The 27,464-nt window shown below is 39.8% G+C and overlaps 1 protein-coding gene across 16 annotated transcripts in view; it reads right to left on the bottom strand.

Annotated features, from left to right (window-relative positions):
• The window catches only part of PUM1 (pumilio RNA binding family member 1), a 146,025-nt gene that overhangs the window by 102,566 nt on the left and 15,995 nt on the right, over positions 1–27,464 (bottom strand). For all 16 annotated transcript variants that reach the window (XM_066269836.1, XM_066269835.1, XM_066269838.1 and 13 more), the window contains exon 3: positions 6,286–6,354. In XM_066269836.1, coding sequence (XP_066125933.1) covers positions 6,286–6,354 — 69 coding nt within the window. The remainder of the gene's footprint in view (positions 1–6,285; positions 6,355–27,464) is intronic.

Below are 27,464 nucleotides of genomic sequence, written 5' to 3'. Positions count from 1 at the left end.
AGGTGGTGGCACAGTGGATAGAGCGTCAGACTGAGATGTGGAGGACGCAGGTTCAAGAACCCGAGGTCACCAGCTTGAGCGTGGGCTCATCTGGTTTGAGCAGCTTGAACCCAAGGTTGCTGGCTTGAGCAAGGGGTTACTCAGTCTGCTGTAGCCCCACGGTCAAGGTTATATGAGAAAGCAATCAATGAACAACTAAGGTGTCGCAATGAAAAACTAATGATTGATGCCTCTCATCTCTCTCTGTTCCTGTCTGTCTGTCCCTATTTATCCCTCTCTCTGACTCTCTATCTCTGGAAAAAATATATATATATATCTATACTCAGAAAATTATAGAATACTGAAGAAATTGAGGAAGATACAAATAAGTGGAAGTATATTCCATGTTCATGGATAGGAACACCTAACATCTTAAAATGTCCATACCACCCAAAACAATCTATAGATTCAACGTAATTCCTATTAAAATACTAATAGCACATCTCACGGAACTAGAACAAATATTCTAAAAATCTATATGGAACCACAAAAGACCCTGAATAGCCTCAGTAATCTTGAGAAAGAATAATAAAGTTGAAGATATTATGCTACCAGATATCAAACTATACTACAAGGTGACAGTAATCAAAACAGCATGATACTAGAATAAAAACAGGCATATAGATTAACAGAACAGAAAAAAAAAAACTAGATAGTTTCCTAGGGTAAAAAAACCTGTTTTCTGTATTTCTAAAGATAAAATTATGAGCAAAATCCAAGAATCTTAGACTTGAAAGGATCCTGGGAAACTATCTAGTCCCACTTTGTTTTTCAGATAGAAAAGAAAAAAGCAAAGCTCAAAGAAGATGAATGTCTGGGTCAAGACCAGAAGCTATGGCTTCAAAGTTCTGGTCCAGTGAGATCTCATCTCCCTAGGTTATAATTTTCTTTGGGTTACCAGCTCTCCAAATTACTATCAAATTCCCTACTGTTTCACATTAATAGACAGAATTCCCATGTAATGTCCAATGAGAATCTGGGGCTACATTTTAAATATACCTCACCTTATTCTGCTTCTAGGGAACATGTTAGGATTTATGATTGTTCCATATACAGGAGCACTTTCTAGATTTCTTTCCTCAGGTATATAAACTTTTCTATTACCAAGTGTTAGTTTTTCTATGCTTCAGTTTTCTAAGACAAAGATAATGGGCCACATTTTGTTTATTCCAGAAATAATCACTACTATCTTAACATTCCTAAAAGCTATCAAGTTTACAACATATAAAACATTAAGTAAGCGCCCTGGCCGGATAGCTCGGCTGGTTGCAGTATCATCCTCAAGCTCAGAGGTTGCCAGTTCAATCCCCTGTCAGGGCACAGACAGGATCAGATTGATGTTCCTGTCTCTCTCACTCCCTTCCTCTCTCTCTAAAATCAATAAATAAAAATTAAAAAAAAAATTAAGTTAGCTTCAAAAGAAGAAAAGTCCTTGTGGTTTTTAAAAGCTAGAAAACCAATTATGCAGAATAAAGTGCCTTTTCTGTCAAAGGCTCTCACTCAAAGCACTTTCCAATTAGAACCACTCTCCTCTTTGTAAATCCATTCCTTTTAGGATGTGAACAGTAATAATGCTGCCCTCCTACATGTGGACCAAAGAAGTCACACAGGATCATAAGCCAAATCAATGTAGAAACAGAGCTCAGAAACCCAAGGTTAGTGAGCCTTCCTCAGTACTACAAAAATACACCCTTAAATACTCAACTAACAAGACAAATCTTTTCATTTGTAAATAAAGAAGCTGCTCAAATACATGCCTTTAAACTTTTCAGAACTTCAACTTAAGTTAAATGAAATGGGTTAGCAAGCAATGGATGAAATATTTGAAAATAATTTGTGGCCCTAATCCTAAAAGTTTCCTATTATCCTTTCTATGTTGACTTTCTAGAACAGAGGACAAGTAAAGCACTTGGTACTGAGTCCTTCAGCTAAGAACTGTACTTCAGACAACGAACAAAACTTGAAGGTAATGTTTTAAGAAGCCGCTTCTTTAGCAAGATTTCTACTAAAACAGGCTCTAAATCTTGCTCTGTTACAGCAAAAGTTTAGTAGTGATTTTGATGAAAAAATATAAAAAAAAAACGAAGCAGCTGAACATTACTAGAGATCAATTATATTTAATGTAGCCAATTTTCTTTGAATTCTAAAGATTCAAACATTCTTGAACATAGGTATTGTTTACTCTAATGAGGTGTCCCTCCTTTCTCCCCCCACCACAAGCAAATACACATAAAATAACCACAGCAAAAATATACCATGCCTGGCTTAAAAGTCCACACAATTTAATTGTAATGTTAGTGTTTATATGGATAAAGGCTATATTCATACACATTCCCTATCAGAGATGTTTTACTGCTAAAAAGGAAATTCAATGAAGTTTAACTAGAAGCTGTGGTTTTTATATTTTTATATAAAAGCTTAGTTTCTTCATTTCTCTTTTATGCTGGTCTCCCTTTTATCACTGCAAAAAATTTTCTCCCAACCTGCACCTATGTGAATTCTAACTAAACTAGATGTTTCCCAAGTCTTATACCTCCCTCCATTCAAGGAATCACAAGCTAGTCCTGCCGATACTCATCACTCCCTTTTCTAAACTCAAACCATACACAGAAAAAACTGTACACTCTTTCTGTTGTCCTATGTATTCACTGCTTCCTCAACTAGCTAAAGAAAGTTCCTCGGGTACAGAAACTGAGTACTCCATATTTAGTTTGTCACCTTTGTACCTAGACACTAGTTATGCTTTCAAAATATAACTTCACGCCCTGGCTGGACAGTGCTGTTGGTTAGAGCATGATCCAGAAGAGCAGAGGTTACGGGTTCACTCCCCAGGCAGGGCACATGCAGAACACATTGATGTTCTTGTCTCTCTCCCTCCCTTCCTCTCTAAAATTAGTAAAAATTAAAAAAAAAAAAAAAAAAGCAAAACTTAAAAAATATATAGCTTCAGTAAGTACCGTATTTCCCCATGTATAAGACATCATTAATGAGGGAAAATTGGGGGTCTAAAAACTGGGTGCTTCTTATCCAATGGCTGTAGTTTTTTTACTTGCGTTTCCCACTTTTTCGCATTTGTTTTTGCTCTCATTATTAAAGACAGTGATTCATCATCAGACACAGATGAGGACAAGCTAATGGATGACAGTGATGAGGAGTTGTATGAATTTTATAATGAGTAAAATTTGAGCTCAGTAACTTTATATAATACTCTTTTTTTTAATATTGGGCCTCAAAATTAATGTGAGTCTTATATACATGGGGAAATACAGTATTTGTATTTTGAGAGGGAGGTATACTAAGCATTTTTTTGAAACCTCCCCAAAATCAATTTTTTTATAAAGCTTACTAAAATGAGATTTGTATCACCAATCATTGTGTAAGTATTGGCTTTATTTTAAGGACTCATGCTTTAGCGAGGAAGCCAGGTCAGAATCCCAGCTAGCTGTGTCACCCTAGGCCAATGGTTCTCAAAGTGTATGCCAGGTACACCCTAGAAGATTTCCAGATGCGCCCTATGGTGTTCCAGATAAATATGTGCCTGTTGGGGACCAAAAAACCAACAAGGGTTTTAGAGTTTAGATTTTTGGGGGACAGAGATGTGGGGAATTGGCTGCAAGCTGACAGTTGGCCCAACCCTCCACCTCACTTGCCTGATTAGGTTGCAAAAGGCTGTTAAGCTGTGGTGCTGGATTGTTTACACTACCCCCCCATGTTCCCTGGAAAGACTGGAGGCAAGTTTCTTCTATCCTTTGTTTGGTGTAAAGTTGAGATGATATGTATGGTGGAGGTTTTCTGCACTCAACACAATTAAGAGTAAAAAAGAGGAATTCTTCAATGTATTGATGAAGAAATGAGAGTTTGCCTTTCAAATATATGTCCAAACATTGAAGAAATCGCTAGGACACACCAGGCTCATGTTTCTCATAAACACAAGAATGAAAAAACTTAACACATTCACACCAGCACCTGCCGAATTTACTAAATCTTACTAAGAATGTAACTATATATATAAAAATAACTTTTTTGTCATTTTTAAATTTTTAGCCCCTCTTTTCTATTAATTCTAAAAAGCATAACTCAAAAAAATGTAACATAAAAATGTTTTTTAATGTCAGAATAAATTTAATTTTGTCGTATTTATTTCGTTTAATTACCATAAAAGCACACTTGGACCTTATTTTTTTTAATATTTGACTTATAACATATTTCTCAGAAATTTGTATATAGTACGCCTACGCCTACAATTATTTGTAGGATTTTAAATGCACCCCAACTTCAAAAAGTTTGAGAACCACTGCCCTAGGCAAATTAATTCATTTCTACTGGCCTTTTCCCTTATCTGCATAACAGTACTGTCCTGGAGTTATTGATGAGATAAAGCATGCAAATCCCTTATCTGCCTTATATATGGTCAATATATGGTAGCTGTTATTACTCTGTGAATAAAAATGAGGAAAGAAGGAGTGACACTATATTACTAATGGACAGTACTTTTAGTTATTTACTACACACAGTTACAATACAGGTCTTAGGGATTCTATACATATTAACAAAAAATGGCATTTCTAACAAAAATGAGGATGAGGTTTGGAGACCTAGAATAAAAGGCATTTTAGAACACCGCCCCCCCCAAAAAAGATTTTAAAAATAGTTCTGTTAAGTGCATTTAAATAAAATAAACAATCTATTGAATTCTGTTCACTATTCTTCAATTTGAATTAAATATTTAGAGATTATTCAGTCTTACAAAACAGCAACAGGGCATTATTTTTATTTTGCATAATTAATTTTTAAAACCTGGGATGGAATTTTTGGTGGTGTGAACCAAGTTAGAATCTCAGAAATTTGAGAAAAAGATAAATGTGGTTTTCCCAACCTGTACTTAATATCAGATCCATCTGTAAAGTTTCTGTTCAACTTTGCTCCAGAATTTTTACCCGACAACTACATATGTACTTATGGTTTACTGTTGTACACTGTCTGAATGATATTAGGAGGCATAGGAAGCACAACACATACCTATCTTCTCTAATGCTCTGGGGAAAAAACAAGAACAGACCAAAAACCAATGAACCTAACTAAGATGACAGGACACTGGACTCTGACCACAAGAAGATTCAGAAAAGTTGGAAAACAAAATGATAACAAAGGAAGCAAGAATCTCAGGACCAAAAACATCAGAAAAGTTTAACTATTTTATATCTAAGCACAAGGGCAGCCTACAAATATGTTACATATCAGAAAAGGAATTATCTTAATTGTGAATCCTCAGAACCTAGAACAGTGCCTGGGATCAAAGAATACAGGCTAAATCAAAGAACAAATGCATTTAGTGAAGGGTATAAAAAATAATCCAGAATATAGCTATTATCCCTTCATTTAAAACACTAAAATAGATGTGGGAATTTTTAAATATTAGATACACAAAAAAATAAAACAAGAAAAAACCCAAGGTTAACACTCTAGAACAAGAGAATCACAAGCCAATGGCCCCAATGTATGAATCTGTAACATCTTCAGCAATTAAAACTGTATGTTCTATCTTATCCCTAATCCATTCTTACTGTCAACAACTAGAACCACCAGAAGTCGGCTGCACTTCATCTATTCTCCTCATTCTTTTAGAATTATGGCCATCTTCCTTATCAAGATAATGGATGATAATAAATTTTGTTTTTACAAATTTTGAACATTAAAAACCAAAATTCTTGTTTCTGAATACTACATACATAAGGGATGACTGGCTCAGGCCTCTATTTCTGGAATTATTTCATCAGAAGTCCAACAACTTCCTTTTCAAAATGGAGCTCTAAACAACTTTCTCAAAAATGGCACTACTCTAAAAACAGGTTATCAACATATCCTGATTAACAACCAATCTAAGCCTCCCTCCCACTAGCAAATGGAAAATGAAGTAAAGGTATAATAGACATTTGATGCATATAAAATTAAATTATTTTGTAAAACTTTAACACCTCAGTTTAGAACTGACTGGCTAATACTCATAAATTTGTGCTATTTTGGTTGCTTTGTTTTTGTTTTTAAGACATTAGGCTAAGGTTAACTTTCTTCTTATAATGAGATCATTTTGACAAAATTCTGCAATATTCCATTCCTATCATGAGAATGGCAACAAGGAAAAACAAGCACATACTTCTGGAGACTAGATTCGGACACATCTGATGAAAGACAGCTTCAACCTTGCCTAAAAACAGGCCCACTTTTCTGACACACCAGTTCACTTACCTCTCCCATCGCTCTTCCCTCCAGAGCAAGTGCTTGAAAATCATGATTCAGTTCATCCATAGAACGTACCTATTGTTCAGAATAGAGGAGGGAAAAGTTTCAAGTTAGCATCTTGAACTTTACGTACACATTAAACACAGTTGTAAAGCTCTTATATGCTGGCTGTCAGATATTGACAAAAGCAGTAACAATTTTCAAGTGATTGATATTAAACATTCACTTACCTTTAACCACCATCAGAGTTCAGCAATGACCCCTGCTTTCTCCCCTCCCATTCCCTTGTTTTCAAAACATGAAAAACACATAATCCAGAAAAAGAAAAAGCAAATTACATCACATGAAAATTATGTCAGCTATTTTTCATACATTTTAATTTAATAAGTAAAAACCAACATATCAAGGGGCAATTACACATGAAGATGATCATACAACTTAAACCTGCCTGCTGAGTCAAAGACGATAGTCCTTGTCGCCATAGTACTAGGAACACATAAATTAGGGAACTCAGCTGCTCTAACCCAGTATTTCTTTGATAAACTTTAGGGAAAGGTGCTGTAAACTATATAACACAGCACCCCAAGATTGCTCCATACTAGAAGATCTGGCAAGGGGGGCGCTCCTAGAATCACAAAATCAGAGGGAAAATAATAACATGTATCACAAGAATTACTTCAAACTTTACCTATCATAAATGTATTACCCACATCATAACAATCTTTCTAGGCTTCAATTAACTCATCCCCACTGTCATCACTACAAGGTAATGTTAAGATCAAGGATGACGTATGAAACAGATTACTCAAAACAATCAAATTTGTGCTATTCAAAAACCGTTTGCTGTCCAATGGTCTGTTGGTCCTCTCAGTTATAAGCAGCAAAGACACCTCTGCTGCCTTGGGCTAGAGTAGAGTCCCTTGTTTACTAAAGAGGACGCTCTTCTGCCTATCTGAGAAAGACTGCTGATTGCCTGAAGCGGGAATCTCTCGCCAGCATCTTATCACTACTTCTCAAAGGAGTTGTACAATTTCTAGCAGGGAGTAAATGCAAAGACGGTCTGGCTAGAGCCAGGCCAGGAGAGGGCAGAGTATGGAGAGTGTGAACCAAAATATAGCTCAGGGAATCAACTTACGGCTTTTATTAACTAACATGCTGCCTGTATATCATCTAATAGTCTTAATTTAACTGAACTGACACCACATAAAAATACAGCTGCACTGTTTGAAATCACATTATTTTCAAAACTCAGAGCTGATACAATGCTACAAATGACAGACACACTCACTGTGCCACTTTGATTAACAGTTTGGGGTGCTTGCTGCATATATAAATGTATAAAATTCAAAATGAAGCTGAAATTCAGCCATGAGAACAAAGACAGTGACAAGCCTTGTTACTGTGGTAAAACAGTTTGAAAGGCATTGAAACAGAAGTATGAGCACACTGCAAAGTGTTTAGGTAAGCACACTGAATAAACTCAACTATATGTGGTAAAAATAAAGGGGTGAGAGAGGATGAGAGCAGGATGTTAGCTGGAAACTGTTAGATGAAATCATGTTGAGCCTTCAGGTCAGAATTAATTAACATTTACAAAGCATGTTAATCAAATGCATAAAGCTCTGTATCTAGTTCTTTCTGAGGACTCTATAATCATTCATTTACCTCGAGCTAGGCATTTCTTAAAAATCCAAAAATCTGCAAATAGTTTCAATCAAGAACATTGGAAAATCTGTTCTTTCCCAAGGAAAATAATCTGTTCTTTCCCAAGGAGGAGGAGTAAGCAAAGACAGAACGTGCAATATGCATATTATGTAATCACCATCACATTGTTCTCACGGTGATCATTCCCATTTAAGAGATCAGAAAACAGAGCCTCAGAGAAATGACTTCACCAACCATTGTTGAGTAGAGAAGAGGAGGACCTAAATAGCACTGCTAGGATCAAATCCAGGTCTTCCAATTTAAAGAGCAAAGGTCCTGACCTGACCTGTGGTGGGACAGTGGATAAAGCATCAACCTGGACTACTGAGGTTGCTGGTTCAAAACCAGCTTGCCCAGTCAAAACACATACAAGAAGCAACTATGAGAGCTGATGCTTCCCACTCCTCCCCACTACCTTTCTCTCTCTTAAATCAATAAGTAAAATCTAAAATAATAATAATAAAGAGCAAGGTCCTTTCTTCATCACCAATCTGTCTCCTGGCAGCCACAGGAATTTCCTACCCCCAGAGAAAACTGCCTTCTGTTTCTGCTGTGGGCTTTGATGAGTATGCTCTCTTGGTCTAGTCTTTGCTTTCCACTGTCTCCTCCTCCTAGCTTCAAAATACGCCCATCCTCCCATTGGAGCAATTTCCATTCCCTTCTATTATATCTTCCCACCCATCATTCTCTCCCACCACTTATTTGCTCACTAGCTCACTCTCTCAGGTCTCCTCTCTCACTCTCTCTAGCTCTTCTCTTCACCTTCAGCCCTCCCTTTTGAGGGAAGTCTCCCTCTACTCACCTACCTCTGTGTACTACTCCCTCCCCCTGTAGAGGACTGTTGAAGAGCAGCCTCACTTTAAACCATTTGTCCATAGTTGACTACACACACAAAAGAAATCATTCTCACAAAACTGTTTTTAACTATTAAGGAACTTATTGCTTAAAATGAAAGCTACACCTAGTATGGTCAACACCAGGCAGATTCTCCAGACAAAATTCTTCCTGGGAAACAAAACTAATGATCAGAAGATGTTCAGGAATCAGGAGAAATCAGAGAATGAAGACAGAACAGTAAGAAATATTATAGGCAGGTAACAAAAGACTTTATCATAAAGCTGAAAAGCTAGCTGCAAATTATAATCAGAGCAAATGTTCCCATTAAGAAAGAATAATCTTTTCAAGTTCTTGTATTCAAACTCCCCTTTCTACTTACTAATTCCTTCACTTTTTATTATTTATTTATTTATTTATTTATTTATTTATTTATTTTAGAGAGGAAGGAGAGAGAGAGGAGAGAAGGAGCAGGAAGTATCAACTCCCATATGTGCCTTGATTAGACAAGCCCAGGGTTTCAAACCAGCCACCTTAGCATTCCAGGTCGAAGCTTTATCCACTGCAATACCCAAGTCAGACTCCTTCACTTTTTAAAATTTTTATTTATTAATTTCTCAAGAGAGGAAGGGGGGTGGGAGAGAGAGACACATACACACACAGGAACATTGCGCTGTTCCCATATGTGACATGACCAGGGATCAAACTGGCAATCTCTGTACTTCAGGATGATGCTCTAACCAGCTATCTGGCCAGGGCTCCTTCACCTTTTTTTTTTAATTGAGAACAGGGGAGGCAGAGAGGCAGACTCTCACATGTGCCCTGACCAGGACCCACCTGGTAAGCCCCCTATGGGGTGATGCTCAGCCCATCCTGAGTGTTGCTCCACTGCTCAGTAACTGAGCTATTTTTAGCACCTGAAGGAGAAGCCACAGAGCCATCCTCAGCACCCAAAGCCAACTCACTCAAATCAATCGAGCTATCGCTATGGAAGAGGGGGGAGAGAGGAGGAGAGAAGATAGGGAGAGGGGGAGAGGGAGAAGAAGAAAGGAAAAGAAGGAGAGAAGGGGAAGAGTGAGGGGGAGAGGGAGAAAGGAAAAGAAGGAGAGAAGGGGAAGGGGGAGGGGTGGAGAAGCAGATGGTTGCTTTTGTGTGCCCTGACTAGGAATCAAACCTGGGACATCCACATGCCAGGCAAATGCTCTACCACTGAGCCAAGCAGCCAGGACCTCCTTCACTTTTGTTAAAAGACTCCCAGTAATTGATCTTATCTACCTTTGTTTTCACAAAATTATTTCCTATTTTTCTCTTTATGCTACTTGCCAAAATATAACTTTCTCATGTCCATCCAGGACTTTACTTTATTGTTGTCTCTCCACATAAAGACATCTCCCACTTCCTTTATTATTAAAGAGTAAAAGCAAGATGATCACTTCAGTGCCTGACCTACCTCTATATTCTCTCTTCATACCAGGGGTCCCCAAACATTTTACACAGGGTGCCAATTCATTGTCCCTCAGACCGTTGGAGGGCCGGACTATAAGAAAAAACTATGAACAAATCCCTATGCATACTGCACATATCTTATTTTAAAGTAAAAAAAACAAAAACAAAACGGGAACATATACAATATTTAAAATAAAGAACAAGTAAATTTAAATCAACAAACTGACCCGTATTTCAATGGGAACTATGGGCCTGCTTTTGGCTAATGAGATGGTCAATGTCCGGTTCCATATTTGTCACTGCTAGCCGTAACAAGTGATATGACGCGCTTCTGGAGCCGTGACGCATGCATCCCGCGTCACCGGAAGTAGTACTGTACGGGAGTGACGCTGCGCTTTGCGGCGCCACCACATACAGTACTCACTGACCACCAATGGAAGAGGTGCCCCTTCCGGAAGTGCGGCGGGGCCGGATAAATGGCCTCAGGGGGCCGCAGTTTGGGGACCCCTGCTTCATGCTACCCAATGATATCATCCACTTATTACCTATGCTTCTGAGTTTGCCTTCCATATCCTAGATCTCAGAACTTTGTTTTGTAAGCCTCAACACTTGGCTTCTAAAGGGATTCTGTCCTAACTAGAACCATAATTTAGCAAATTAAGTTGGTGCTTTACCACACAGAAAGTTATAAAATCAAAACAGATAAACTCAAAACTATAAATAACATTTGGAAAATTAAGCAAAAACATCACAAACCTTTAAGAAATATTCTAAAGTGCCTACCCTATCCATCACCCCTTGAGAAGCCCTACTTACAATACCCAATGCCCCATATATACTGTACTTATCAGAACCACCAACGAATGATACACACTTTACTGTTTCCACATATATAAAACTGAGATAATGGGCTTCTTATAACTATTAAATGAGAGACAAAATATCCAACTCACTATATATGTCCTCAACTATATCCCCTTCACAGAGTATTCTCTTTAAGCTACTGAAATGCCTCCTCCACTCTCAGTACAAGATATGCTTTGCTCAGCCCTGGTCAGTTGGCTCAGTGGTAGAGCGTCGGCCTGGCGTGCAGGAGTCCCGGGTTTGATTCCAGGCCAGGGCACACAGGAGAAGCGCCCATCTGCTTCTCCACCCCTCCCTCTCTCCTTCCTCTCTGTCTCTCTCTTCCCCTCCCGCAGCCAAGGCTCCATTGGAGCAAAGCTGGCCCAGGCGCTGAGGATGGCTCTATGGCCTCTGCCTCAGACACCGGAATGGCTCTGGTTGCAACAGAGCGACACCCCAGAGGGGCAGAGCATCGCCCCCTGGTGGGCATGCCGGGTGGATCCCAGTCGGGCGCATGCGGGAGTCTGTCTGACTGCTTCCCCGTTTCCAACTTCAGAAAAATACAAAAAAAAAAAAAAAAAAAGATATGCTTTGCTCATTCCTAGAAGGGGAGAGGGGGCCAGGGAGGACAAAGGCAGCAAGAGGCTTTATTTTGGCATTTTTATAATCAATATATTAGAAGTATCTAGATTATATGAACATTTAACTTACTTTCTAAAATAAATTACATCCATTCTTCCTATTCTCAATTCCCAACTAAATAATCAATTCAGAGAAAGTTCTATTCTCCATTCTCATCGATTCAGAAAAAAAAAAAAAAGGAAATCATTGCTGACTCAAGCCCATGTCTTTTCAGTTCTCATTTTGTTAAAAATAATCTCAATAAAGTCACCTTCTAAAATTCCTTCATTCTGCCTGACCTGTGGTGGCGCAGTGGATCAAGCAACGACCTGGAATGCTGAGGTTGCTGGTTCAAAACCCTGGGCTTGCCTGACCAGGTGGTGGCGCAGTAGATAGAACATCGGACTGGGATGTGGAAGGCCCAGGTTCAAGACCCCCAGGTCGCCAGCTTGAGCGCGGGCTCATCTGGTTTGAGCAAAAGCTCACCAGCTTGAGCCCAAGGTCGCTGGCTCGATCAAGGGGTCACTTGGTCTGCTGTAGCCCCTTGGTCAAGGCGCATATGAGAAATCAATCAATGAACAACTAAGGAACCGCAATGAAGAACTGATGTTTCTCATCTCTCTCCCTTCCTGTCTGTCCCTATCTGTCCCTCTCTCTGACTCTCTCTGTCTCTGCCACAAAAAAACCAACCAACCAACCAACCAACCCTGGGCTTGCCCGGTCAAGACACATAATGGGAGTTGATACTTCCTGCTGCTCCCCTCTTCTCTCTCTCTCTTCTCTAAAATGAATAAATAAAAATAATTTTAAAATAAAAAAATAAAATTCCTACATTCCTTGACTGCCATACTATGGTCTTCTGATTCTCCTCCTACATCTCTATTTTTATCTCTCTTTTTGCCAGCAAACACTGCAGTCAAAGAAAAAATTGTAACTTAGGCACAAATGAACCCAAAGTAAGAAGTTAATGATCCAAATACTTTATGAATTATAATGAATCCGTTTTTCAAGCAGATACTATTGAACACTAAACTTCAAAGAACAAAATAAAGCAGATACCATGGTAGACCATCAAGAATAAAAGATCTAAAAAAAAAATGAAGTGTTGATAGCATTCTGATTTAGTACTTACTTGGCTTTACTTTGCTAGCATTCCTGTCCTTGAATTACTGTCCCATCATTGCTCACTGTGTCTTTACAATATCCTTTTACTTGAGCCAGTGAAACCAAATCTCTATTCCTTGTACAAAAGAGCCAAAGTTGAACTCAAGGGTATCACTAAATTGTTATTTATTAAATAACACTCAAAGTTTATATTTTAAAATAGGGTAACTTGCCATGGCCAGTTGGCTCAGCGGTAGAGCATCGGCCCAGCGTGTGGAAGTCCTGGGTTCTATTCCCGGCCAGGGCACACAGGAGCAGCACCCATTTGCTTCTCCATCCTTTCCCCCTCCTTTCTATCTCTCTCTTCCCCTCCCGCAGCCAAGGCTCCATTGGAGCAAAGTTGGCCCTGGCGCTGAGGATGGCTCCATGGCCCCTACCTCAGGTGCTAGGATGGCTCTGATTGCAGCAGAGCAACACTCCAGAGGGGCCGAGCATCACCCCCTGGTAGGTATGCCAGGTAGATCCCAGTCAGGCGCATGCGGAGTCTATCTGTCTGCCTCCTCCTGTTTTTCACTTCAGAAAAATACAAAAATTTTAAATTAAAATTAAAAAAAAAATAGAGTAACTCAGAGTTACATACTACACTTGGAAAAACAAAATTCAACAAATCAACACTTCATTATTTTTTGTAACAGACATGTTTCGAGACTCCTGCCTAGAAAGGGGAAACTTCGTAATTCTCAGCCTCTGGCCACAAACAACTACAGCAAAAGTATTCCCCTTGTACCTAAGCGGGGAGGATGATAATCTGTCCAAATCAGATGATAATCCAACAAATCAGATTCCTCTCTTAATATTTGGGCCAAATAGCTATGGAGAAATAAATGGAAATTTCCGAAAGACCTAGCAGATGTGGCTGTCATTGTGGGTCAAGTATAACCTAGTGAATAAGAAGACAATCAACACCAAAAAGATCTCAAGTCAGGACACATTCAAGAATTAACCAATAAATACCTAACTTAGTAGAATAAATCAATGTTTCTTTCTCCCCCACTTCCTCTCTCTAAAAATCAATAAAAAGAATGCACTGAAAAAAAGAGACAGAGATTATGGAACTCCTATGGAAAGAGAAAGCCTCCCAGTGCCCAGGAGTCCCAGATAAGTCTTTTCCTGTTCTGGGGTTCAGAAAGAATCACTGGTCTTTAATTTAATGCCCTGAATTTCTGTGAACTAGAACAGATTTCTATACCTTGAGACTGAAACTGCCTTCACCAGAATACTTATTTCCTAACCTCTGAATCCAAATTGTCAGGCACTTTTCTCCTCCACACCTATCTTTCTTTGCTCTCATGGAAGATTTTTTTTTTTTTTTGTATTTTTCTGAAGCTGGAAACGGGGAGAGACAGTCAGACAGACTCCCGCATGCGCCCAACCAGTATCCACCTGGCTCGCCCACCAGGGGCAACGCTCTGCCCACCAGGGGGCGATGCTCTACCCCTCCGGGGGGTCGCTCTGCCACGACCAGAGCCACTCTAGCACCTGTGGCAGAGGCCAAGGAGCCATCCCCAGCGCCCGGGCCATCTTTGCTCCAATGGAGCCTTGGCTGCGGGAGGGGAAGAGAGAGACAGAGAGGAAGGAGGGGGAGGGGTGGAGAAGCAAATGGGCGCCTCTCCTATGTGCCCTGGCCGGGAATCGAACCCGAGTCCCCCACACGCCAGGCCGACGCTCTACCGCTGAGCCAACCGGCCAGGGCCAAAATTTATTTTTTTTTATTTATTCATTTTAGAGAGGAGAGGGAGAGACAGAGAGAGAGAGAGAGAGAGAGAGAGAGGAGAGAGAGGGAGAGAGAGAAGGGGGGAGGAGCTGGAAGCATCAACTCCCATATGTGCCTTGACCAGTCAAGCCCAGGGTTTCGAACAGGCGACCTCATCATTTCCAGGTCGACGCTTTATCCACTGCACCACCACAGGTTAACTGGAAGATTTTTTGCACAAGCAAATCTAGATCTTGATGGCTTCACTTCACAAACATAGATACAGAACAATATAAGGAAAAGAGTTGGTGCCAAAAACCATTACAAGGAGGAGATACCAGTGAAAAAAAGGCAAGCAAAAGCAAGAGAAACTTGAGCAATAATAAGAAATGAAATATGAGAATTAACCTAATTTTTTTAAGTATTTTATTTTTTTTTTAATTTTTATTTATTTATTTATTCATTTTTTTTTAGAGAGGAGGGGGGGAGAGAGAGAGAGAGAGAGAGAGAGAGAGAAGGGGGAGGAGCAGGAAGCATCAACTCCCATATGTGCCTTGACCAGGCAAGCCCAGGGTTTCGAACCGGCGACCTCGGCATTTCCAGGTCGACGCTTTATCCACTGCGCCACCACAGGTCAGGCAGAGAATTAACCTAATTTTAATGTAATCATTAAGGGGAAAAAACCTAGTAAGCTTGTACCTCAGCATCTTCTGCTTCACTATATATCTGTATTACGAACAAAACAACAATATTCACTGAGACTTACTTCATGCCCAGCCCTGTCCTATAAATTCTTTATATGCTTTATCATGATCTCCTTAATAGTCTTAATGATCTGAAAATGCAGGTACTCTTATCTCTATTTGGTAAGAAAAGCAAAAAGTTATTATGTTGCTCAAATAAAACATAAATCATCACTCCTCTTGATTACGAGAGGGAAAACAACCAAAAAGCTATTTATGGCTTAACTGGCTGCAAATTCTACTACATTATCTTAATTATGAATTTTCCATTCACTGTCAGTAACATTAAATACCAGCATTTGCTGAGTTTCAAGGCACTGTCCTGCAAAACAGACATTATTCCATTTTACATATAGGATGCTCAACCAGGTAGTTTAGTGGACAAAGTATCCTCCTGGCACACTGAGGTCATGGATTTGATCCCCAGTCAGGGCACATATGAGAAGCAACCAATAAGTGCACAACTAAATGGAACAACCAAGCGCAACAATGAGTTGACGCTTCTCTTTCTCTCAAATCAATGGAAATTTAAACAAAAAACCTATATTTTATGCATGGGGAAACCAAGAGTAATTTGTCCAAAGTCATAAAGCTAATAAAGATGAGAAGTGGAATTCAAATTCAGACCTGTATACCCTTTACTACTTCTATATTCTCATCACAGACAAACATAAAAAAAACTGGGTTAAATAGTTGTTGCAGATCACTAACTACTCCATTTTTATACTCTATCCTGTGATGAGGGCAGGAGGGGGTGGGAGAGGATATGAAGGGGAGAAAGGGAGAGAATGAAGTCACCACAGCAGCCAGGATTAGGCTGCACTTGCAATTTTTTTATTTATCATTAAAATTGCTACTAGCTTTAGCAATTAAAGTAAACACGATGAAAGTTACAGATTATCTAATATACTGATGGCATTCTGCTAGGATGACTAACAGACTAAATGATAAACTGTAACTAAGTTAATTTTGCTACCAGACTACCAAAACATATACATCTTATGTAAAAATGTTACCACTTCCAAGACATAAAAGAAACAGTTTAGAACAGCAGTTCTCAACCTGTGGGTTGCGACCCTGGTGGGGTCGCCTAAAGCCACCGGAAAATACATAATGCATATCAGGTATTTATATTCCGAATCATAACTGTAGCAAAATTACAGTTATGAAGTAGCCACCAAAATTATTTTTTGGTTTGTGGTCACCACAACATGAGGAACTGTATTGCGGGGTCACGGCATTAGAAAGGTTGAGAACCACTGGTTTAGAAAGTAGAAAGATGCCCTGGCCCAGTAGCTCAGTTAGTCATCCTAATAGGCCAGGGTTGTGGGTATGCTCCGATCAGGGCATATACAAAAACCAACCAATAAGCCCTAACAAGGTAGTTAAGTTGGTCAGAGTGTTGTCCCAATATGCCAAGGTTGTGGGCTCCATCCCCAGTCAGGGGACACAAACCAGAATTAACAAATGAATGCATAAATAAGTGAAACAACAAATCAATGTGTGTCTCTCTCTCTCTCTCTCTCTCTCTCCCCCTTCCTCTCTCTGGAATCAATAAAATTAAAATAAGCCTGACCAGGCGGTAGCACAGTGGATAAAGCGTTGGACTGGGATGTGGAAAGACCCAGGTTCGAGACCCCGAGGTAACCAGTTTGAGCATGGGCTCATCTGGTTTGAGCAAAAGCTCACCAGCGTGGACCCAAGATGGCTGGCTTGAGCAAGGGGTTGTTACTCAGTTTGCTGAAGGCCCGTGGTCAAGGCACATATAAGAAAGCAATCAATGAACAACTAAGGTGTCGCAACGAAAAACTGATGATTGATGCTTCTCATGCTCTCCATTCCTGTCTGTCTGTCCCTATCTACCCTCTCTCTCTCTCTGTCTCTGTAAAATAAATAAAAATTAAAAAAAAAAAATTAAAATGAACAAAAAAAATACCCTGGTTGGATAGCTTGGTTGGTTATAGCATCCTCCCAATATGCAAAGATTGTGGGTTCCATCCCAGGTCACAGGACATATAGGAACAGATCAATGTTTCCCTCTCATCTCTCTCCTCCCCCACCACACTTAAAAAAAAAAAAATTAGGGAACAGGCAGAACTTAATAAAAATTTTTTAAGCACTAATATGTATTAACCCTTTGAGTAGTATGAACGTTCATGTACATTCTCATGCCTCCTGACCATCCAGAGTACAACCGTACAAAAATCTTTATTTTAAAAATGAGTAAGGTAACATTTAAGAAAGACAATGTATGTTCTTCTTGTTTCCATAAACTGGTTATTAAACTCTGTAACTGGAACTAATTTCGTATTTTGAAGAAAAAAAAAACCTCAACTCCCAGGGGTCAGTGAGCATGAAAAAAACTCACTACTCAAAGGGTTAATTTGTATGATTTAATTCTCTACAAAATCCCACCTCATGTTATACAAAGAGTAAACCTTCATTTGCTCCTTTTTAAGAACAGCAGAACAGCTACTATATCTTTTAGTTTCTTAACCGGTTGACTTATAAGTACTGTGAGGTCATGAAACATGGACTTTTACCCTCTTGAGGTTGAAAGGGACTTTTGCTATAGCAAATTTATTAGGTTTTCAACTTGGAGACTATAGATGCTGTGGAATAATGTTTAAGATTGTATTTAAAAGTAAAAGAAAAACATGTTCATTCTCTCCCATTAAAAAATAACAGCTGTGGCCTGACCTGTGGTGGCGCATTGGATAAAGCGTCAACCTGGAACGCTGAGGTCGCTGGTTCGAAACCCTGGGTTTGCCCAGTCAAGGCACATATGGGAGTTGAAGCTTCCTGCTCCTCCCCTCCCCCTCTCCCCCTTCTCTAAAAAAATAATAAATAAATAAAATCTTTTTTAAAAAAAATAACAGCTGCTGCCTGACCAGGCGGTAGCGCAGTGGATAGAGTGTCGGACTGGGATGCAGAGGACCGAGGTTCGAGACCCCGAGGTTACCAGCTTGAGCGCCGGCTCATCTGGTTTGAGCAAAAGCTCATCAGCTTGAGCCCAAGGTCGCTGGCTCGAACAAGGGGTCACTCGGTCTGCTGAAGGCCCGCGGTCAAGGCACATATGAGAAAGCAATGAACAACTAAGGTATCGCAATGCACAACAAAAAACTAATGATTGATGCTTCTCATCTCTCCATTCCTGTCTGTCTGTCCCTGTCTATCCATCTCTCTGACTCTCTGTCTCCGTAAAAACAAAACAAAACAAAACCCAAAAAAAAACACACCAGCTGCTTGCCTGACCAGACGGTGGCGCAGTGGATAGAGCGTCAACCTGGGACACTGTGGACCTAGGATTGAAACCTTGAGGTTGCTGGCTTAAGCTGTGAGCTCAAAAGGCTTGAGTGCAGGCTCACCAGCTTGGGTGCAGCGTCTCTGGCTGGAGCGTGGGATCACAGACATGATCCCATGGTCGCTGGCTTGCCAAAGTCACTGGCTTAAGCAAGGGATGACTGGTTGGGTTGGATCACCCCCAACCCTCATCAAGGCACGTATGAGAAGCAATCAATGAACAAACTAAAGTGATGCAACTACATGTTGATGCTTCTCATCTCTATTCCTCCCACCCCCTGATAAAATAAAAGGGCAACTCAAAAAAAAGCATAAAACCAGAACTGACAGCAATTACTTTAAAAATGTAATGTAACCCTTCAAAAATGCTTATTGGCTCCTCCTTACCTTCAGATCCAAAAGCCTCTCAGTATTCAAGACCCTACATTCTGTCCCACCTCAAACCTATCAATTCAAAATAACATCTTAATGGTTTTCAAAATGATACACTCCACTCAATAAGTCTCTCAATATGCCCTGATGACATAATATATTCATTCATCATTTATGAGGTACATACTATTTGCCAGGTGCTAGAGACACAAGGCTGAAAGATTCTTCAAGAGAAACCATCACAGTGGGTCTTAACCAAGGTACAGATGAGGATCACTAAGGAGTGCCTTTTATTTTTTAATTGATTGATTTTAGAGAGAAAGAGAGGAAGAGGACAGAGATGGAGAGAGGGAGGGAGGGAGGGAGGTAGGGAGGGAGTAAAACATTGATTTGTTGTTCCACTTATTTGTGCAATCATTGGTTGATCCCTGTATGTACCCTGATCTGGACAGAAGATCAAACCCACAACCTTGGTGTATTGGGATGACACTCTAATCAACTGAATTACCTCGCCAGGGCCACCAGGGAGTGCTTTTTAAAAATTACATGAACTATTGCCTGACCTGTGCTGTTGTAGTGGATAAAGTGTTGACCTGAGATGCTCAGGTTGCCAGTTTGAAACCCCTGGCTTGCCCTGTCAAGGCACATACAAGAAGCAAACACCCTGCCACCTTCCTCTAAAATCAGTAAGTAAAATCTTTAAAAAAAAAAATTACATGGCCCTCGCCGGATAGTTCAGTTGGTTAGAGCAGTGGTCCCCAACCTTTTTTGGGCCACGGACTGGTTTATTGTCAGAAAATATTTTCATGGACCGGCCTTTAGGGTGGGATGGATAAATGAATCACATGACCGAGACAAGCATCAAGAGTGAGTCTTAGACAGATGTAACAGAGGGAATTTGGTCATTTTTTAAAAATAAAACATCGTTCAGACTTAAATATAAATAAAATGGAAATAATGTAAGTTATTTATTCTTTCTCTGCGGACCAGTACCAAATGGCCCACGGATCGATACCGGTCTGCGGACCGGGGATTGGGGACCACTGGGTTAGAGCTTTGTCCCAAAGCACAGAGGTTGCCAGCTTGATTCCTTGTCAGGGCACATGCAGGTACAGATTGATCTTCCTGTCTCTCTCTTGCTCTTTCTCTTCCTATCTGTAAAATCATTAAAATAAACATTTGTTTAATTTAAAAAATAAGAAAATTACATGAACTGGGTGAAAAAAAGCTTGACTGGTAGTGATGCAGTGGATAGAGCCATCAACCTGAAACACTGAGGTCTCAGCCTGGAAATCCCGAGGTCGCCGGCTTGAGTGCAGGCTCAACTAGCTTGAGCACAGGGTCACTGGTTTGAACACAAAGGATCATTGGCTTGGCCTGAGCACCCCAGTCAAGGCACATATGAGAAGTAATCAATCAACAACTAAAGTGAAAGAACTAGGAGTTAATGATTCTCATCTATCTCCTCTCTCCCTTCCTTTCTCTCTCTCAAAACAAAAAAAAGCATGAACTACATCTCATCAATGGATATTTAGATTCAGTAGGTCTAGACTTAAGCCCAATTATCTTTACCAAAACAGCTTCCTAGCACCCAATGGTGAAGAAGAATAAAAAACTTACAACACACAGAGTTGAATGCTTCAATTAGATGTATACCAAACATGACAGTGGCACCAAAAGATGGCTACCAACCTTTACGTCAAGAGGGAGGTAGTTAAAGGGGAAGGTTACCAGAGATGAGAATACTTTAGTTGAAGTCTGAAAGATGAGGGAGTGGCTATATGAATGCAAAATCTGCACAGCCTTGGCCTGATAGCTCGGTTGGTTAGAGCATCCTCCTGAGGCACAGAGGTTGCCAGTTCAATCCCCGGTTGGGGCACATACAGGAGGCAGATCAAGGTTCCTGTCTTTCCCTCCCTCTCTCTCACTCTAAAACCAATACAATAAAAATTAAAAAATAAATAAAAATGCTAAAGAATCTATCCAAATAAAAACAGCAAAATTATTATGCTGAGGAATGCACAAACTATAAAAATAGCATGTATGTTCAGAAAGTTAAAAATACTTCAGTATAGCTTAGTATTTGCTGGAGTATACTTAGTATACTGGAGAGCCAGTAAAGACTATAGGAGGAAGAAAAACAAAAGACTGGAGGTAAGTTGGTTCAAAACAGGGCCTACATTATGCTATGCTGAGGTGCTTGGAAATTATTTAAAAGCAATTGAGCCCTGACTGGATGACTCCATCATTAGAGTGTTTTCCAGAAGCACAGAGACTGCCTGTTCAATCCCTGGTCAGAGCACATATAAGAACTGATTGAGCCTGACCAGGCAGTGGCACAGTGGATAGAGCATCAGACTGGGATGCAGAGGACCCAGGTTTGAAACCCCGAGGTCACCAGCTTGAGCCCAAGGTCGCTGGCTTGAGCAAGGGGTCACTCAGTCTGCTATAGCCCCCCCTGCCCCATCAAGGCACATATGAGGAAACAATCAATGAGAAACTAAGGTGCCACAACGAAGAATTAATGTTTCTCATCTCTCTCCCTGCTTGTCTGTCCCTATCTCTGTCTCTCTTTCACACACACACAAAATAAGATTGATGTTCCTGTGTCTCTCTCTCTTAAGTCAATAAAATAAACATTAAAAATAAAATAAAAGTGGCCCTGGCCAGTTGGCTCAGTGGTAGAGCGTCGGCCTGGCGTGCAGAAGTCCCGGGTTCGATTCCCAGCCAGGGCACACAGGAGAAGCGCCCATCTGCTTCTCCACCCCTCCCCCTCTCCTGCCTCTCTGTCTCTCTCTTCCCCTCCCGCAGCGAGGCTCCATTGGAGCGGGGATGGCCTGGGCGCTGGGGATGGCTCCTTGGCCTCTGCCCCAGGCCCTAGAGTGGCTCTGGTCGGAACAGAGCGACACCCCGGAGGGGCAGAGCATCGTCCCCTGGTGGGCAGAGCTTCGCCCCCTAGTGGGGGTGCCGGGTGGATCCCGGTCGGGCGCATGCAGGAGTCTGTCTGTCTCTCCCTGTTTCCAGCTTCAGAAAATACAAAAAAGAAAAAATAATAATAATAAAAATAAATAAATAAAAGCAAATGAAAAGCAAAAAAAAAATTTAGGCAAGGATGAGACATAAGCAGATTTGTCTTCAAAAATATCAAATTGGCAGCAGCATAAAAAATAGCCAGAGGAGGTTAACCTGTGGTGGAGCAGTTGTAAAGTGTCGACCTGGAACACCGATGTTGCCATTCAAAACCCCAGGCTTGCCTGGTCAAGGCACATATGGGAGTTGATGTATCTTGCTCCTCCATCCACCCCCCATTCTCTCTGTCTCTCTTCTCTCTCTAAAATGAATAAAATCTTTTTTAAAAATAGCCAGAAGAAAATGGGGGAGAGGGCACAGAAAACCAGTCAAAAGACTACTATAAATGTCCTAGCAAGAAATATGAGCCTACAAATAAGAAAACATAAAATAACCTTGGAACTGTTAAAGGAAGGAGATAGGTTGCCGGTAATGGAGATGCCATCCACAGAAATAGGATACAGGGAATGAAAGACACTAATGAGTTCCACTTTGGAAAGCATCATGCCATTCACTGAGCACCTATTATGAATCAATTACGGGGTTCCTAGAATTAGACATGCAAACTCAACTCTTATACTGGTGTCTCTAAATAATAATATATGAGCAGCAAATAGGGCTTAAAATGTGTGGTGTGTAAAAGAAGACTGTGTGTTTTTTAGGGAAAAGGTGACTACTTGATGAAGAATAAATAGTAGGTCCCCAAATAGGTCTGGTGGAAAGAGCATGAACAAACCACCTTCAACATATATCATCTATGAAAGCTTAAAGCATAGCACCTCATTTTTCTAACCCTGTACTTCCTCATCCATAAAACAGAAATTATAAAAACCAACAGAGTTCCTGGGGGTTCAAATCATATGTAAAAAGACTAGAACAGCCTGACCAGGCAGTGGTGCAGTGGATAGAGCATCGAACTGGGATGCCGAGGACCCAGGTTCGAGACCCTGAGGTCGCCAACTTGTGCGCGGGCTCATCTTGTTTGAGCAAAAGCTCACCAGCTTGGACCCAAGGTCACTGGCTCGAGCAAGGTACTCAGTCTGCTGAAGGCCCGCAGTCAAGGCACATGTGAGAAAGCAATCAATGAACAACTAAGGTCTCGCAACAAAAAAACTGATGATTAATGCTTCTCATCTCTCTCCATTCCCGTCTGTCTGTCCCTGTCTATCCCTCTCTCTAACTCTCTCTCTGTCCCTGTAAAAAAATAAAATTAAAATAAAATAAATAAATAAAAAGGCTAGAACAGTTCCAGCACAGCACTTATAGAGCATGTATCATTATTACTTCTCAATAATAAAATAAAAGCATTCAATAATAACAGTACCTCTAGATCTCACTGTAAACACTCAACCTATCCTAGTAATCTCTGTTCAACACACTAATTTTTTTTATTAAAACAGAAAATATTAATATAAAGGAGATCACTACATTGGAAAGGTTAAATAATTTCCAAGATCTTTTTCAATACCAAAATTCCACTGGAAATTTATTAACCAATTCACTTTCATTCAATATGGTAAATCAAACTCTTAATAGAAAATATATGGTCTTTTATTTCTTTTTTAACCTATAAAAATTTCAGAATTTGAAATTTGGGAAATACAAAATGTACAAGAAACCAAATTACCTGTAATCTATCTGCCCATCCGCACAAATAAAAGCAGTATTTTGCTGTTTCCTCCCAGTCCTTTTTCTATGTACATCATTACTCTTAATATATGGAGCTTAAAGCCATTTTTAGATATTAATAAATGAAGAAACTTTAATATAAAATTCCTCTCACTCTATAGCCCATCTCAGCACCCGTTTCAATATAGACATTCACTGAAATTCTCATTTTAAAACAACTTTATCATTTCTTCCTCCCTTCATGAAACTAAGTTTCTTCAGAGAAAGAATAATGTATTAATTTCATCATTGTACATTTTGCTAGGCATCTGAACCATGTAAGTAGTGTCTTCCTAATATGGACAATTGGGGGGAATAACAATTTGAATCAATAAATTCTTAGCAAATTAAAGAACTTTTTTTTTATTATTCATTTTACAGAGGGAGAGAGAGAGAGGAGAGACAGAGAGAGAGAAGGGGGGGAGGAGCTGGAAGCATCAACTCCCATATGTGCCTTGACCAGGCAAGCCCAGGGTTTCGAACCAGCGACCTCAGCATTTCCAGGTCAACGCTTTATCCACTGCGCCACCACAGGTCAAGCCTAAAGAACATTTTTAAATTAACAGCAGGCATGGTGCTTTTAAATACATACAACAACTAGAATTAGGTTAATGAACTATTCCCTTGTTGAAATCCTTAGGGAACTTTCTTTAATACAGAAAAATTATTTGTCATTAATATATCAATTGACTATATATTCATGATATCTGAATGTACAGCTCCCTGGGTAAAAAATTAAAAAACAAAATAAAACCTGACCTGTGGTGGTGCAGTGGATAAAGCAGGGGTCCCCAAACTACAGCCCGCGGGCCACATGCGTTCCCCTGAGGCCATTTATCCGGCCCCCGCCGCACTTCCAGAAGGGGCACCTCTTTCATTGGTGGTCAGTGAGAGGAGCATAGTTCCCACTGAAATACTGGTTAGTTTGTGATTTAAATTTACTTGTTCTTTATTTTAAATATTGTATTTGTTCCCATTTTGTTTTTTAACTTTAAAATAAGATATGTGCAGTATGCATAGGGATTTGTTCTTTTTTTTTTTTTATAGTCTGGCCCTCCAATGGTCTGAAGGACAGGGAACTGGCCCCCTGTGTAAAAAGTTTGGGGACCCCTGGGATAAAGAATCAAACTGGAATGCTGAGACTGCCAGTTCAAAACCCTGGGCTTGTCCAGTCAAGACACATAATAGAAGCATCTATGACTTGATGCTGCTCACTCTTTCCCCTGCCTTTCTCTCCTCTCTCTAAAATCAATAAAAATCTTTTAAATAAATAAATAAATAAAACACCCATTCTCTATATAATTTAAACAGTCCTCTTTCTAGGGTTGTAAACAACTTAGTTATGCTATTAACCTTAAAAAAATTTTTTTTTTAATTTTAAAAACACTTTTTAAAATTAACTTCAGAGAGAGGATGGGAGAAAGAGAGAGAGAGAGAAGGAAACATCAATTTGCTGTCCCACTTATTTATGCATTCATTGCTTGATTCTTATATGTGCCCTGACTGGGGATCAGTCCCACAACCTGTATCAGGAAGATGCTCTATCCCAGTGGTCCCCAACCTTTTTTGGGCCACGGATTGGTTTAATGTCAGAAAGTATTTTCACGGACCAGCCTTTAGGGTGGAAAGGATAAATGTATCACGTGACCGAGACAAGTGTCAAGAGTGAGTCTTAGACAGATGTAACAGAGGGAATCTGGTCATTTTTTAAAAATAAAACATTGTTCAGACTTAAATATAAATAAAACGGAAATAATGTAAGTTATATATTCTTTCTCTGCGGGCCGCTACCAAATGGCCCATGGATCAGTACCAGTCCATGGCCCGGGGGTTGGGGGCCACTGCTCTATCCAACTGAGCAACCCAGCCAAGACCCCTAACCCTATTTCTAAAAAGCGCTGGCACTACTGAAGAAACCTCTATTATTTTTTTTATCTGTACATTAGAAACATATGCACCTTTAAAAGTCTTTAGACACTCAAAAGAAATGAAAGCTTATGTCCAAACAAAAATGCGTACACAAATGTTCACAGTAGTATTGTTTGTTACAGCCAAAAAAGGAGAAACAATCTAAAGGTCCATCAACTGATAAGTGAATAAACAAAATGTGGTATACATCTATATAACAAACTATTATTCAACAATAAAAAGATATGAGGTACTGATATATGCTACAATATGGATGAATGTTGAAAACATGCTAAACATGCTAAGTGAAAGAAGCCTGTCACAAAGAACCACATACTGCAAAATTCCATTTGTATAAAATGTCCAGAATAGAAAGTAGACTGGAGGTTGCCTTGGGCTAGAGAGCAACTACCACTGGATACAGGTTTTTGGGGATAGAAATATTCTAAAATTGATTGTGGTGATGACTGTACAACTCTATAATATACTAAAAACCACTGAATTATACACTTTAAGTGGGTGAATTACATATCAATACAGCAGTTATTATAAAAATCTTTAGGTTCCTCAATTTCCACAAACTTCAAAGTTTTCCTGATGAGCTCTGTAAAAAACATTAAGAAAGGTACTTTGACAAATGGCCAACAGATATATGAAAAGATGCTCATCTTCTTTAGTTATTAGAGAAATGCAAATCAAAACTGCAATGAGATACCACCTCACACCTGTTCGATTAGCTATTATTAACAAGACAGGTAATAGCAAATGTTGGAGAGGCTGTGGAGAAAAAGGAACCCTCATACACTGTTGGTGGGAATGTAAAGTAGTACAACCATTATGGAAGAAAGTATGGTGGTTCCTCAAAAAACTGAAAATAGAACTACCTTATGACCCAGCAATCCCTCTACTGGGTATATACCCCAAAAACTCAGAAACATTGATACGTAAAGACACATGCAGCCCCATGTTCATTGCAGCATTGTTCACAGTGGCCAGGACATGGAAACAACCAAAAAGCCCGTCAATAGACGACTGGATAAAGAAGATGTGGCACATATACACTATGGAATACTACTCAGCCATAAGAAATGATGACATCGGATCATTTACAGCAAAATGGTGGGATCTTGATAACATTATACGAAGTGAAATAAGTAAATCAGAAAAAACTAGGAACTGCATTATTCCATACGTAGGTGGGACATAAAAGTGAAACTAAGAGACATTGATAAGAGTGTGGTGGTTACGGGGGGAGGGGGAAAGGGAGAGGGAAAGGGGGAGGGGGAGGGGCACAAAGAAAACTAGATAGAAGGTGACAGAGGACAATCTGACTTTGGGTGATGGGTATGCAACATAATTGAAAGACAAGATAACCTGGACTTGTTGATCTTTGAATATATGTAACCTGATTTATTGATGTCGCCCCATTAAAAAAATAAAATAATTAAAAAAAAAAGTAAAAAAAAAAAAAAAAAGAAAGGTACTTTGATCATAAAAAGCACTTATTAAAAAGGCAATAAATAGATAAATCTGTCTGCTAAATCTTCTGGAACCATTATAAGGTATTTTAAATTTTTTCTTTTATTAATTTTTAGAGGAGTGAGTGAGAGAGAGAGAAGGGGGGAGGAACAGGAAGCATCAACTCCCATATGTGCCTTGACCAGGCAAGCCCAGGGTTTTGAACCGATGACCTCAGCGTTCCAGGTCGAGACTTTATCCACTGCGCCACCACAGGTCAAGCCATTATAAGGTATTTTAAAATCAACAGTTCTCAAAAAACATTATATGAAAAATATGAAGAATATTTCTCTGGAGAA

Source organism: Saccopteryx bilineata, chromosome 3 (genome assembly GCF_036850765.1).
Source record: "Saccopteryx bilineata isolate mSacBil1 chromosome 3, mSacBil1_pri_phased_curated, whole genome shotgun sequence".
NCBI classification, from domain to species: domain Eukaryota; kingdom Metazoa; phylum Chordata; class Mammalia; order Chiroptera; family Emballonuridae; genus Saccopteryx; species Saccopteryx bilineata.
Note: the sequence above shows the minus strand (reverse complement) of the source record. Positions and strands in the feature narration are given on the sequence as shown.